Source organism: Neopsephotus bourkii, unplaced genomic scaffold (genome assembly GCF_033783945.1).
Source record: "Neopsephotus bourkii isolate Nb327-2 ecotype Australia unplaced genomic scaffold, CSIRO-AGI_Nbou_v1 NB_1067, whole genome shotgun sequence".
Classification (NCBI taxonomy): Eukaryota; Metazoa; Chordata; class Aves; order Psittaciformes; family Psittacidae; genus Neopsephotus; species Neopsephotus bourkii.
Genome location: NW_026901555.1, coordinates 2,444,960 through 2,458,172, shown reverse-complemented (window position 1 = coordinate 2,458,172; position 13,213 = coordinate 2,444,960). Strand labels below are relative to the sequence as shown.

The window sequence follows — 13,213 nt, the reverse complement described above, 5'->3', positions numbered from 1 at the left end:
TTACTGACGTCGTGTGCTGATGCGAGTCACATCTTAGAACAGTAAATTTAACTTCTGATGTGTGTTCAAGTTAGGGACAGTACATGTTCATAATCCTAAACTACTCATTTTCATCCTGTTACTCTGTGCGTGTGCTCTCTTGAGAGCTTAATGTTTCGTAACTGGCTTGTAGCTGGAAATAAAGAGAATCTTTTTACACAAAGGTATCTTAAAAATCAGAAAGTCTGTTGGAATCGTCAGCTTCTGATGTTATTTATGCGGATTTTGTATGCAGAAGATTACAGCTTGGTGGTGAGACTTCACTTACCCACTGCTAACTTGCTATGAAGCTATTTCTGTCTGGAACAGACTGAAGGCCAAACTGAAGTGAAAATAGATTTGTTTGGTTTAATGTTTCCTTTCAACATTATCTTAGGAATGTCAGCAAAAAGTCTAATATTTCCACTCGCTTGAGTAATTTTAGCTGGTTTTCCCCCAGGAATGGCCTGAGAAGCGTGAGTTGGTGTGTTCAGGCTGAAAAACCCGGTGTGTGTTCCTGGGGCTGGAGGTGAAACCATCTGTGAACAAAACTTGAGGGCATTTGTGTTTCCCCAAGCAGTGCAGCCATGAGCTCCAGCACATGCAGCCCTTTCTTTCAGCAGTACTGGCATCTGCTGCTTCGCACCCCAACCCCTCTCCTCCTGTCCCTTTGTCTCCATCCTGCCTCCACCACAGGATCTTCCCCTCTATCTCCATCCATCCATTCTGCTTATTTTCCATCCACTCCTGCATGCAGCCACTTCCTTCCTTGTGGCTGTCTACCTATCGCTGTCTTTGTGTCCTCTGTTGTTCCCATCCACGAGTGCTCACACTTCAGTACCCTGCCTCAGCAGCGTTGCTGTCTGCTCTCCAGCTCACACACTGGCTGTATGCACATTCCTGGCTTTCCACTGGCACTCTGTGCCCTGCAGAATGTGTCAGGAGCACTTGGTATAAACAAGGCTTTTTGTGTTTGCAAACTGCAGTTAGCTGAAGCCTATAAACCAAAATAGCTTTAGACGTGACAGTTGTTTGCACAGGACGAGGTGCGGTATCTGGAAAGGCGCTGGCTGGTGTCCATGCCTGGTTAGGCAACTGGGAGAGGTTTTTTTAGGAAGCGAGTGCTGCGTGTTGACAGGCGCATCCTAAAGAATTGGCTGCTCACTCCTTCCCAAACATGGGCAGCAGGAACCATCTCCCAAGCTCTTGTCCTGAGGACAGCATATGCCCTTTTGAGTGAGACAAAGTACCCTGAAGCAGCAGCAGGCGTCTTTTGCTTTATTTTAGGCACTTCCCTCCCTGTGGTATTCCCCTTCCTGAGATTAATAGAAGTTATCTAAACAAGATCCCATAAAATGCGATCTGGCAGCTTGGAGTCTGTTCTGTCTGGTGGTTGGTGCCATGTTTCTCTGGAGCATTTAATGCTCTTGCGTAAGTGCTTGTCACTGGTTGGAAGACTTGTCTGAGGAGCTGGGAAAAAACATCACCTCTTAATCTTCCAACCTAGGGGGGTTTTCTTAGGCCAGAAAACTGGGGTTTCAAACTGATACTACTCACGCATCAACACCAGCTCCTCACTTTTCTTCGCAGTGCTTTTAGAGAATCACCTCCTTTGACCACAGGCAGGCTGAGCTCCACAGAAACCAAATGCCTTTGCTTGCCTTTCATATGGTGCCTTGTCCAGCAGAAAAGAAACACATTTCCAGCTTTGCTAGTTCTTCATGAACAAGCAGAGAGGATTCATGAACTTGGGATCTGGTTGTGATACCTGTAGCTTAAAATACAACCCAGAGACTGTCCTTGCTCTGTGAAACTGGGAGAATGAGTGAAAATAAAGCAAAATGGGCAATGTGGCGGTGTATAGGGAGGTGTTTGGCATACATGTGCCTCAGAGGAAAACTCTATTTAAAGTTCATTATATGAAATAATGGCAACTAGGGTAGCCAGAGTCATTTTCTTCATGCTGAAGAAACTTGATCTTAATGGCTGAGACAGTCCAGCCTGGTCGGACTGGGGGCTGCATGGAAGGACTGGATATGCAGAGTCTGCCTTTAAAAGGGTTGAACCGAGAGGCTGAGCTGAGATGCTGTATGGAATGTGAGGATGTGTGTATGGCTCGGAGGCAATTGAATAGTAAAAATGGTTTCAAGAATGAAGAGACTTCTCAGGAGATGAAAAGGGTAATAACTCTCAAGCAGAGCTCTTGTTTTACATGGCAGAATGTACAGTCTAATAGTAGATCGGGTAAAAACTTGGTTTTCTTTTTTTATTAGAAATGTGGGGCAGCTCAAAGTGTGTTCTCGCTGAGCAGCAGATTTGGGACACGTACTTGAGGCTGATGAAAACTCACTGGATCTGTAATTTAGAAATGGATAATGAAAATGTCACTAGTTCAGGGGGGAAAAAATCCATTCATTACCAGGTCTGATGCAGCCATGAGGGGAGAGGAGCAGTGGCCATGAGGGGTGAGTGGCAGTTGTGAGGAGGGAGCAATGGACTAAATGGATGCTTAAAGACAGCCAAGGCATAGGTGGTCTGTGCTCTCCCAAACTTCATCCTTCCAGGGCTGCACTTGTCCTGTACCAGCACCCTGCAGCCTCCCCATGGCTCCTGGTCCAGCTTTGCGGCCATGTGAGCTGCAGCTCCAGCTCTGGCTCCGTATTTGGCTCTCAGCTGCTGCGCCCTGACCCTGGCGCTGCTCAGGGAGGTTTCCCTTCGCCGTATATGGAGAGGCTGCTCGGGAACGCTGCTGCAGACCTGAATTAGCAGCAGTACAACATCTGTACAAAGCTCTGCTTTTGCTGCACTGAGCTGGTTGGGTTAAAGCAAGGCCTCCGGCTGGGTTTGCAGGAAAGGGAATAATTTGAGGAGACCAAATTTCCCATTAAATCCCATTTTTTTTATTGTTTGCCAGGATACGCATGGTTATAATTTCCTTTATGGTGGTGCAGTCATGCAGAAGAAGAATAGAGCATAAGCAGACCATCTCTGTATGTAATTCATGTAATTCATGTATGGCAGTAAATAAAAACCACCTGTCCTGTAAAAAGCCAGCACAGGCTTTGCCACACAGATACTGCTTTTCATGTGGGTGCTGTGTGAGTATGCAGAGGATGGGCTGCATCAGGTATGGGATCTTGTCCAGCCTGTGCAGTCAAAACCCCCAGACTTCTCCTTCAGATAAGCAAGGAACGGGCTTGTGGGGTCGCAGCTCTCCAGTGACCATACCTGCCACCACTGAAACCCAGAACATAGCAGGAGAGGGTTGTTTGATTATTATTTTTTTTTGTCCAAAGAAACATAAGCCAAACTTACTTTGGGATCTTACTGCTAGTGAGAACTCAATGAGATCTCTAACAGGGAGTCCCTGCAGCGAGGTGGGACTCTGGTTTCTCTGAGGGTGGATTCAGCTTGTGCTTCCAGGGCACGAAGGAAGCAGGTTGTACCTCAGATGGCCCTCCAGCAAACTTCACTGCACCTGAGAAAGCAACATTCTTAATTGTATTGATTTAATTGTAAAGCCCGGCCAACACAGCCTCTGTGCGGGGACTGCTCCCACCTTTGCTGTCCATTAGAGACTTTAGACCTCAGCGTGTTCAGTTATACGGGAACCCAAGTCAAGGCTCAGATATAACTCTTTAGAAAACTTTTATTCTAAGAGTTTTCTTGTAATTTCCATTTTTGGCCTGTTTTGCACCCCCTTGTTTCTTCATTGAACCCTGGAACTGCATAATTAGCATAAAAAAAGTTTTGACTGATTTTGTTTGCTTTCTCTCTCCTTTTCTCTTTTGTGACAGATTAAAAAGCAGCAACAAGATGTGTTAGGATTCTTGGAAGCTAACAAAATTGAGTTTGAGGAGAAGGATATTGCTGCCAATGAGGAGAATCGGAAATGGATGCGTGAGAACGTCCCTGAAGACAGCCGGCCAGCAAGTGGGAACCCCCTGCCCCCCCGGCTCTTCAATGACAGCCGGTACCTCGGGGTAAGGAATGGCTCCAAGTCCCAGCATCTTCTCCCTCCCAGTGCTCTTGCTCACTGCTAAATTCTGTGCTCACTGTTGTCATCAGCAGGGAAGGACTTGACCAGCCATATGTTCAGGCGTGCACAGTGCGAGGGGCATGGAAGGTGTTAGACATTCATCCCTCCTCTTGGGCTTGTAATCGTGACTCCAGGTCCACCATAGAGGAGAGATTAAAGCTTGGACTTCCTGATTCTTAGGTTATTATGCTACTTACTGGAAAGAGCCTACCACCACCTTGCAGTGTATATATATACCCCCCCCCCCCTTCTGTTTTCTTTTTCTCTCCTCTTATGGCTCTGAAAGTGTACAGGGTTTTTAAATTCTCATGTTCACCATAATGGTGGACTAGCACATCACAGAGATCTGGCACTGTTGCACCAACCTTATGTTCTGTACCACATTCAGAGGTCTGTGCTGACTGCGTGGGGTTTGCCCATATGTGTGGATCCCAGATAGCTCTATAATCTGTTCATCTTCCAAAATAAGTGCTCCTATGAAGTGATGTCTGCCATGATCTTAAATCAGTTTTCTGATCCTCTCATCTGTTTTTGTGTACTGCTTTCAAAATGAAGGCTTTTGCAGCCCGCTTACTCCAGTAACTTGAACGGATTAAACTCATGTTGTAAATACAATGCCTACTTCTAATTATTTTAGTGCTTGATCAAAAGTAAGTTGCCCTGCAGCACTTCTACTCAGCAGGCCATGCTTGAATGGTCATTAGATTAACTGTTAGTTTTATTTTTTAAACTTAATATCTTCCGAAAAGAGCTCACAGTATGAGAGCTGGTGCTGTGTGTTGGATTTCTAAGTCATTTTGCAGTCTGGTTCTGACCTGCAAAGCCTGTTAGCCAAAACCTGCTCATTCTGGACCTTTGTGAGGCAGTTTTGCAGCTACTGAAAAATTACTTTCAAAGGACCAGGAAATTTTCTTCTGCTTGTGATAAAAGCAGAACTTGAAACTACCCACAGTCAGCTAATGCACTACTCGGCTCTCAAAATATTACTGACTGTACTTGTGACACAGAAGAAAGTTGGTTTGGAGCAGCAAATGTAGTGATAAATAGTTGTCTGCAGCAGAAAACTGAGAAGGGGCTAGTCACAGAGAACTGAACATCTCTGTTCTGCTACTGCTTTAAAAGCAAACAGAAAGAAGCAGCAAATACTTCTGTACCAGTAGGAATTCCCGTTGGAACAGTATCACCTTTCTCGCTTGGTGTACCAGAGCTTTAGGGATACAAGCAGATCACTGTGTGGTTGTCCTTTATCAGTGCAGTGTAGCCACATTCAGCTGTGCATCAGAATGGGGTTTTACCATCCGGGGATGTGGGACAGGAAGAAAAAAGCTATATGCACCTAGATCTGGATGCCTGTTTGTCAGAGGTGCTTCCCTAACTACAGCCTATGACAGTTGTGAATACAGTAGTGCTGGGAAAAGGGGGTTAGATGCTTTAGACTAGTTCTTGCTATGGGTTTATTTCATCCCTCAGATTTGGGTTGATGTCATCTTGAACTTTTTGAATTTCAGAGAGTTAATGTAGCTTGATTCAAATTGCTACAGTTTGGCTTTCAGGAAGGCCAAAGTTAATTCTGTGCCCACGCACTTGAACCTCTTTTTCTTTATCTGATCCATCTCAAGCATGAGCTTCCCTGTATATTTCATCTGATGCAGCAGAGCTGGCAGAGGAATGAGCAAATTGGCTTTTATTGGCCTGTGCACAGCAAAAAGGCTGTTAACTGTCTGTGCTGTGCAGGCTGGCATGAACCCCACTCCTTAGTCACAGGCATTCCTTTCCTGGGAGATGCTACAAAGCAGACTGCTGGACTATGCACTAGCAAGATAAACAACCCCTTTGTTATCAAGCAGCCCCAGTACTGTCAACAGAAGGGCTTCAGGGGGGATTTAACTTAATTGTACACATTTTTATCGAATTAGCACCCGAATGTTGCGTGTACAAATTGAACAGTAACTCAGTGCACCTCGTCTTCTAGCCAGCTTGAATCCTCTGTGCCCTGTAGTTTTTTCTGTTTCAGCTGTGGCCGCTTCTTTTAGAGCTGGCCCTGCTCTGAACATGCTGCTATTTTCAAATGGCATTTGCTGTTTCTTAGGCTTTTGCCTACCACACAGACAGGCATGCAAAGCAGCATGCCCCTAATGGCAGCTCTCTTCCTGACTTCAGCCCTGACTGAGCCTACTCTCAGCTACTGCCTTGCCTGTTTTCTCAGGCTGGACTCCTGCATCAGAACACTCCCCCACAAAGCTGGAGGAAGCTGTTGCTGTTGCTTCAGTTAAAAAGGGAGAGAAGGAAAGTCATAGGACAGATATGTGCTGAGTTTGGAAATCAGGGTGAGGAAAGTATGTGGTAACTGGGACGACAGTGGACTTGCACAAACCTCATGGGTTCATTCAATCGGTGTTCGGCAGCTGCTGTTGCTGAGCCTCACTGTGGGCTTTTTGCTTGATTCTTCCAAATGTAGCAGACAACTAAGCTGCATTGTTTCTACCAATACTGCATTCTGCCTCAAATATAAAAAAGGGCAGAGAAGGGAGCATTGGTATTTCTTTTATTATTTCACTGTTTTTACCTTAATTTTCCTGGGAAGTGGCTGTTACGTATTCAGAGCAAGTATAGGGCCCTATGAGAGCAATGAACAGTGCTACCTGATTTTCTTCATTAGCGTAATCATTAATGAGAAACATGATGGGAAAAGGTGTACTCTCAGTTTACAGGTTTAAATTTAACTTTTAACAGGTTTAAGAGTTAATGTCCATAGTTGCACAGTTGCCATTCCTCCTCAGTAATTAGCAATGATGACATCTGGACACATGAGTGTTACTGATGACAAGGTACAGACTCAGCCCGCTCCTGCAGGAGGGACATCCAGGCCAGACCAGTGACAATATCTGCCTTGCTATGCAAGCTCTCCCTCTGGGAAAGGCAGAAGCACCTCACAGCAACATCTTCTTGCTCCAGACAGTGATACTCTCTTTTCAGGCAGTACAGTGGGTGTGGGATTGGTGCTAACAATAACTGGCTGAGGGAACACTGAATTTTGCATTCAGCCACAGGAAGCAGCTTGCTTGGTGCGTGTTTGATAACACAAATTGAGCTGTGGCTGTTTCTGACAACTCATGTTCTGCCTTTTGTTTCCCCCTCCTTCTTGGACTCCTTTGGTGAAGGACTATGAAGCTTTCTTCGAAGCACGAGAGAACAATGCGGTATATGCGTTTTTAGGCTTGACTGCACCACCTGGTTCAAAGGTAGGTGTGCACGTTTCTCAAGGAAATTCGAACCTGTATTCTACACCTTATTCTTCTCTGCTCATAGTAGGGTATTTTATGTGTTCTGTGGTTGCCCCAGTCAGCCTACCCACAGATCTGATAACTTTCAGGCTCCAACATCACAACACACACTGTTATGTGTTGGTTTATTTGAAGGATCTGGTGTTCCCTGGAGGCAACTTCCCTCCTTCTATGAGAAGAACTCAGTGTTCGGTACAAGTGCTTTTTTGGTGTCCTCACTGCAGAGCCACCCTGTTCTTATTTAAGTTAATGGAAGAGCTTTCATTGCTTTGGAAAGAAGAGCTGGGTCAAGTTCTTCACTAGAAATAATTGTTTCTGACCACCGGATTTTTGTTTTTTCTCAGCTGTTCACTGAAGAATGCACAAGAAATCTAGATTTAAAAAAATTGTCACAAACCCAAAGAATTATTTCAATTCAGTGAAAAAATTAATTCATATAAAGTTTTGGTAAGATTTTTGTACTAGAAAATACTGTGAAACCAGAGTCACTGTATTTGAAATAACGTGGTCTTGCTTCAGAGTAATTTATTCCTGCAGCTTGTTATCCAAAGCCTTGTTTTTCTTCGCCAATTACAAACTGGGCTGCTGCTTTGTGGATGCAGTGAGCTGGAATTCTCCATTTGATTTTGATAGGATAGGACAAGCCTGCTTTATACGTTTCACTTGACAACAGCAGGATCCTCCAGGTCACTTCCAGCTTTCTTGTTCCAACGGATAAACACGCCGTTTCCTTTCAGCTTTATTCATGTAAGAGTTGAAGGTCATGCTGTGCACATCACTAAGAGACCTAATTTTAAAGGCGGATGGTGATCTGTCAGTGATGAGCATTACAAGTTGTGGATCAGACTGAAGCAGTTTTGGGAGCCAAACTGATTTCTAGCAGTAGAAATGGTGTAGTGAGGAAGAACTCTGCCTTGTACAGAATTGCAGAGAGCAAAACCCCAGCATCATGCATCGGAAGCCCAGCTGCACACAGTGCCGTAGTCATATCAATCTTCCTTAAGTTTCTGGTAACATCTGCACAGCATCGCACAAGAGAGTGTGCAGTATGGAGCCAAGGAGTAAGAAAGCAGCCCTGAGATCACAGCAAGAAAGGTTGTGTTTCCTTTCGTGGGAAGTGCAGTGGTACTGGGGAGCAGGTGCTGCCATAACAAATCAGGTCATCTGTGTCTGTAATGTGTATGAGCATTGCTGCTTCCTTAACCTGCCTGCCTGCAGAACCAGTCAGCATGGCTATTAGTTGCTCTGATTCTGTCCTCACCTAAGTAAAAGGTGAGTTTTCAAAAGGAGAAACACAATGCAGCTGTACTATGCTGAATTGCTTGCTGCAGCCTGGGGAGGTGCGTTTGAGCTGATGAAGATAACCTTTGCATAAGTGACCTTGTACCCAGTGCATTCTGCTGCTGGTCTGACTTTTGGTATCTGTCCCACAATTACATGATGTAAAATCAAGCTGATTGCCTGATGCTGAAATTGGCATTTACAGCATAGCTGCGTGCAGCTTGGATATAGTATTTGTAGTTAATGACATTGCATCCATGTCTGTTGCTACATAAAATGGAAAGTCTGGGATCAACCTGTATGCGAGTGAAAGAGAGGACCTTGACAGTAAACCTCCATTAAATGTCATTAGGAGAGATTTGGAAAGGTAGTTGACTGAGCACAAAGGTCCAATATTAATGCTAAACAAGAAGAACTCTGAAGCAAGCATTTGAAATGCATGTGAAACTATTTACTGAGCCCTGGTGATTTGGTTTGTGCTTTAGGCACTGAGGGTACCATTAGATGTAGAAACCCTGAGAAAGGTTTGTGTTCTATTTATCTTCAATATCCCTGCTTCAGGCAATATGGATGGGTCTTAAGGGGAGAGGATTTTGTGAGTTAAAGGCCGTGATTAATTATTTAAGGACTGAGAGCATGCTCAGTGAGGGGCCTTGAGGGAGAAATAAGGAAAAGCATGAAAGAGGTGTAGTGTCAAATCTGAGAAGCCCAGCCTTTTCCTTGTTAGCTTGCAGGACCACGCCTGAGGAAATGGAGTTTGACCTTCAAGACAGATAGGTTAGCATGTTCTCTTGAGTTACTTGTACCCACTTTCCTGGGGATGAGGGGAATACCTGGAGTCCTTTCCGGTTTGCCACTGCCTGTTTTGAAGATATGTACTTTTCTGGAGAGAAAGGAAAAAAACAGTGCTGGATGTCACTTCTGTAGTGCTCGTGACTGGTGAATGGAGTTGTCCCAAAGCCAAAGGAACCATCTCCTCTTTCTTACCCTTCAAAGAGCCTCTTGTCTTTTAGAGAATATCAAGCATCAGTTTTTTTCACCACACTTTGTAGTTCTTTTTAACCCTTCCTCCATTCTTCACCTGCCTTTTCTGCCATGAACGGACCGGATGCCCTTGCACGAGCAGCGGTGACGCCTGGCTCTGCTCTTTGGCCTGTGACATGTTGCCAGAGAAGAGCAGGGCGCAGTCCTGGAGCACAGCAGACCTGAGCCAGCAGCCAAGCAAGGCTTTCCCACGCCCCTCAGTCAGGAGGCAAGGCACTTGGGCAGATAGCCAGGAAACCCAGTGATCCACCATGTCTAAGATAAGGGAGATATGCGTGGTACTTCCTGCCCTGCAGGCTGGGGTCACCCACGTGTCCCCTCTCTTGCGAGTCTTATAGGCTTCTTGGAAATTCGCTTCTTAGTCCTTCCTCCTCTTTTTTTTATGTGTTTAGCATACTGGCTCATGTTAGCAGTGTTGTTGTGTCTGTTCAGTATTTCTTTTTAGTCACAAAAGCAAACAGCTCCATTACATAAAAGTTCAGCAGATGTCAAACTTTTTCCTTTAAAATAAACCACACTGTCCAGCCCAAAGTGCTGCAGTGAGACCACCAGGACTCTTTATCTCCCTGTAGGCCTTGTTGCTGCTAACAGGTGATTAAATAAATCTTCAGTCAAAAGTACACTTGTAGAAAACATCTCCAGAAAAAAAGAAAAAGTTAATTTTGCCTTTCTTCTGTTGTCATTCACTTCCCCTTTGTGACCCCCTTACAAAAGCTGAAAGACAACTGAATAATGCAGGTTAATTTTCTTCTGTGTCCCTGCTGGCTCCTGTCCCCCTGCAGTGCAGTAGGGAGCTAGGATTACTCAGCACTGTCGGTGCCAGGATGGACCTGCTGCCAGCCCAGAACAGGGCTCACGTGTGGGTCTTGTGCTACAGCAGCTCTGGGCTGTGTCCAGCTGAGGACTCACAGCTTGCTCCAGTCACCCTTCCGGGAGGCAGTGGCTAAATGCTGGCTCAGTAGGGTTTGGTTCAGAAAGGATACAGCATCTGTCCTGAGACCTCGTGGGGGGGGGCCCCCCCCATCCCTACCCCCCTCCATTTTTTCCCTACCCCCCCTCCATTTTTTGTTTTAAACTTTTATGATCAAAACAGGCTGGAATATTCCTGCAGGTCTTACTTGAGGTGGCTCAGAACTGGAGTTAAAGCCAGCACCGTATGGGACTTGTTTTGTAATGTCATTAGGGGTGATGGGGACTCTTATCTTAAGCTGGGTTCAGTGCTGCTCACTTCTTAATCACATACCACTGCAGACTTTGTTGTGTCATACACTAACACAGGTACGTGTAAGTTACCACCTTCCATGAAGTACTAATACGTGTAATTCTCTTCTGCTATTTCAGGAAGCTGAAGCACTGGCAAAGCAGCAAGCATGAATTTCAACTGCCTTAAACATTCTGTAAAGGGAATTTCCACAGCTTTTTATAAAATAGTACAATTGTCTCTGCTTCAGGAAACATAGATGTGATTTCTAACATTTGATTGGTGCTTGCAGCATTCACCTAATACAAATTTGAGCACAAGATGACAATGTGAACATAAAGTTAGCGCGGAGTGTGTTACTGCCAAGTTGGAAGCATAGGAATGAAGCAATTGGACATGAATGATTTTTCACCTATTTCAAACTGTCTTGGCAATTCGTCCATTTTGTGTAAACGTAAAGAAATTATTTTAGTACTAATAATACAGATGGGGTTCTACCTAGGGATCCAGGTATTTAAAACATGGAAAACAACATCTAAAACCTTGTCAGATACTAAATTTAGTGCCTGAGTTGCCTCAAAAATGTTACTGAATTACACAGTAATTTTTCAGCATCTTTTCTGGTTTCAGATGAAGTTGTAGGTGGTGTTGTGTAGTATAGCCATTGTAGTCACTTTTGAAAGTTGTGTTTGTTCTTTTGTAGAGTGGGTATTTAAGATTTGTATTGTAACACACTGTACAGATGGTAAAAACAAACAAAAAAGCCATGTTTTTCTCATGTAAGTGGTCCACGTGGGCTCTTTTCACAAAAAGGGATTTGGGTAATGGATGGCCTTTCTGTTGGCAAGTTCCTCACACAGCTGCCTAAGCACGACTTGATTACACATCCATGTGCAAGGTCCAGTGCACCTCAGTGACGACTGCGCTAATCCCCAGGCACTCCTGCAAATAAGCCAAAACAGCCAGAAATGGCATTTCCTTACCTGTGTAAGGGTGAAAGCCTTTAATGTATTTCTCTACAAAAATACCAGTTCACACTGCTTATAGCATTAGGCATCGTATTGCATGTTCAAGTAGTCATTAGATCCATATAGTATTTTTTCAAAGGAGGAAATAACTGTTTGAATAGCAAGAATATTGTAATTAAATGAGACTTCTTTTTTTTTTAAGGTTTAAAAACTTTTTTTCCATTGTTATTGCCATATCATGAAGCTATTGCAGCAACAGCAAATCCATTAAAGTGTCTTGCATTGGTGCAATATTAACCTGTCTGTTCTCCCAGTGTCCCTGAGATAGACTCTATTTCTTGGCCATACTCTGCAAAAATACAGATAATTACAAGTGCCCTGAAGGGTGAGAAACAGGTTTTGAAAGTGTGTGGGTAACTTAAGATGCATTTTGCACCACATACTTACTCCCCAAAAGCATCAAAACACAGGAAGAAAGATAATTAGTCTTTGGCATAGTTAGAGGTTAATTCGCACAATTTTGATTTTCTTTGTTCTGTGAAGACAGAGAAACAAAAGGGTACTGTCGTGGTTTAACCCCAGCCAGACAGCTTTTTCACTCACTCTCACCCCTTCCGTCATCTCAGCTCTGTTCCCAGCCCGAAAGTCAAAACACAGCACTGCACCAGCTACCAAGAAGGAGAAAAATGACTGCTATTGCTGAACCCAGGACACATACAGATCAAAAGGCTGCATCGCTGTTCGGTTATTTTACACTGATGCTTTAAAATCTGGGCAGTGCTTTTTGAATACTTTCTGAAACTGATTGGAGTTCTTGGTTTCAAAGTCTGAAATTTAGGAATGGGAAAAAAAGTCAAAACTCAAGGTTTACAGAGATGTTCTGAAGTGTAGTAATTGGATAGTTCCCTCACCAGTGTTTCTTTGGGACTTTTGTTCTCTTCACTACCACTGATGATTTTGTCAGTGTTAGAATGCAGCTTGTTGCTGTTGGCTGGAGAGCAGCTCTGCTGCCAGACAGCTCATGGTGAAATTACTGCTGGATCTAGCGTAGAAGTGAGTTAAAGTTAGTTAAAATGGCATTTAATTCATGTTTTATCTCTTCTGAATGGGGAGCCTGGGAGATCAGTTTCAAGCTCATGCTTACATAAGCAAGCAGAGTATCAAAAAGCACAGGGATAGATTAATGTTGCCTTCACATGCCTTTGTGCTTTTTCATCAGCGCCTCATCAGTAATTTTGTTAACTCATATTTCAGTAACTACTGAAATGCTGTGAAATTTATTTCTAAGATTGTTTGAGGATGGAAGCTAGGTTACGTTTTAACCCCAGTGTCTGATTTTTGTTGCTCAGTATGATCTCACCTGTCTGAACTGATGAAT

The 13,213-nt window shown here is 44.1% G+C and overlaps 1 protein-coding gene across 3 annotated transcripts in view; it reads left to right on the top strand.

Annotated features, from left to right (window-relative positions):
* Positions 1-12,002, top strand: part of SH3BGRL (SH3 domain binding glutamate rich protein like) — a 170,870-nt gene extending 158,868 nt beyond the window's left edge. For 2 of the 3 annotated variants that reach the window (XM_061361925.1, XM_061361924.1), the window contains 3 exons: positions 3,816-4,001; positions 7,219-7,299; positions 11,008-12,002. In XM_061361925.1, coding sequence (XP_061217909.1) covers positions 3,816-4,001; positions 7,219-7,299; positions 11,008-11,040 — 300 coding nt within the window. In that variant the 3' untranslated portion in view covers positions 11,041-12,002. Of the gene's footprint in view, positions 1-3,815; positions 4,002-6,683; positions 7,046-7,218; positions 7,300-11,007 lie in introns of those variants that run through there. The other variant, XM_061361926.1, reaches the window with a different exon arrangement.
* Positions 12,003-13,213: the final 1,211 nt, after the last annotated feature.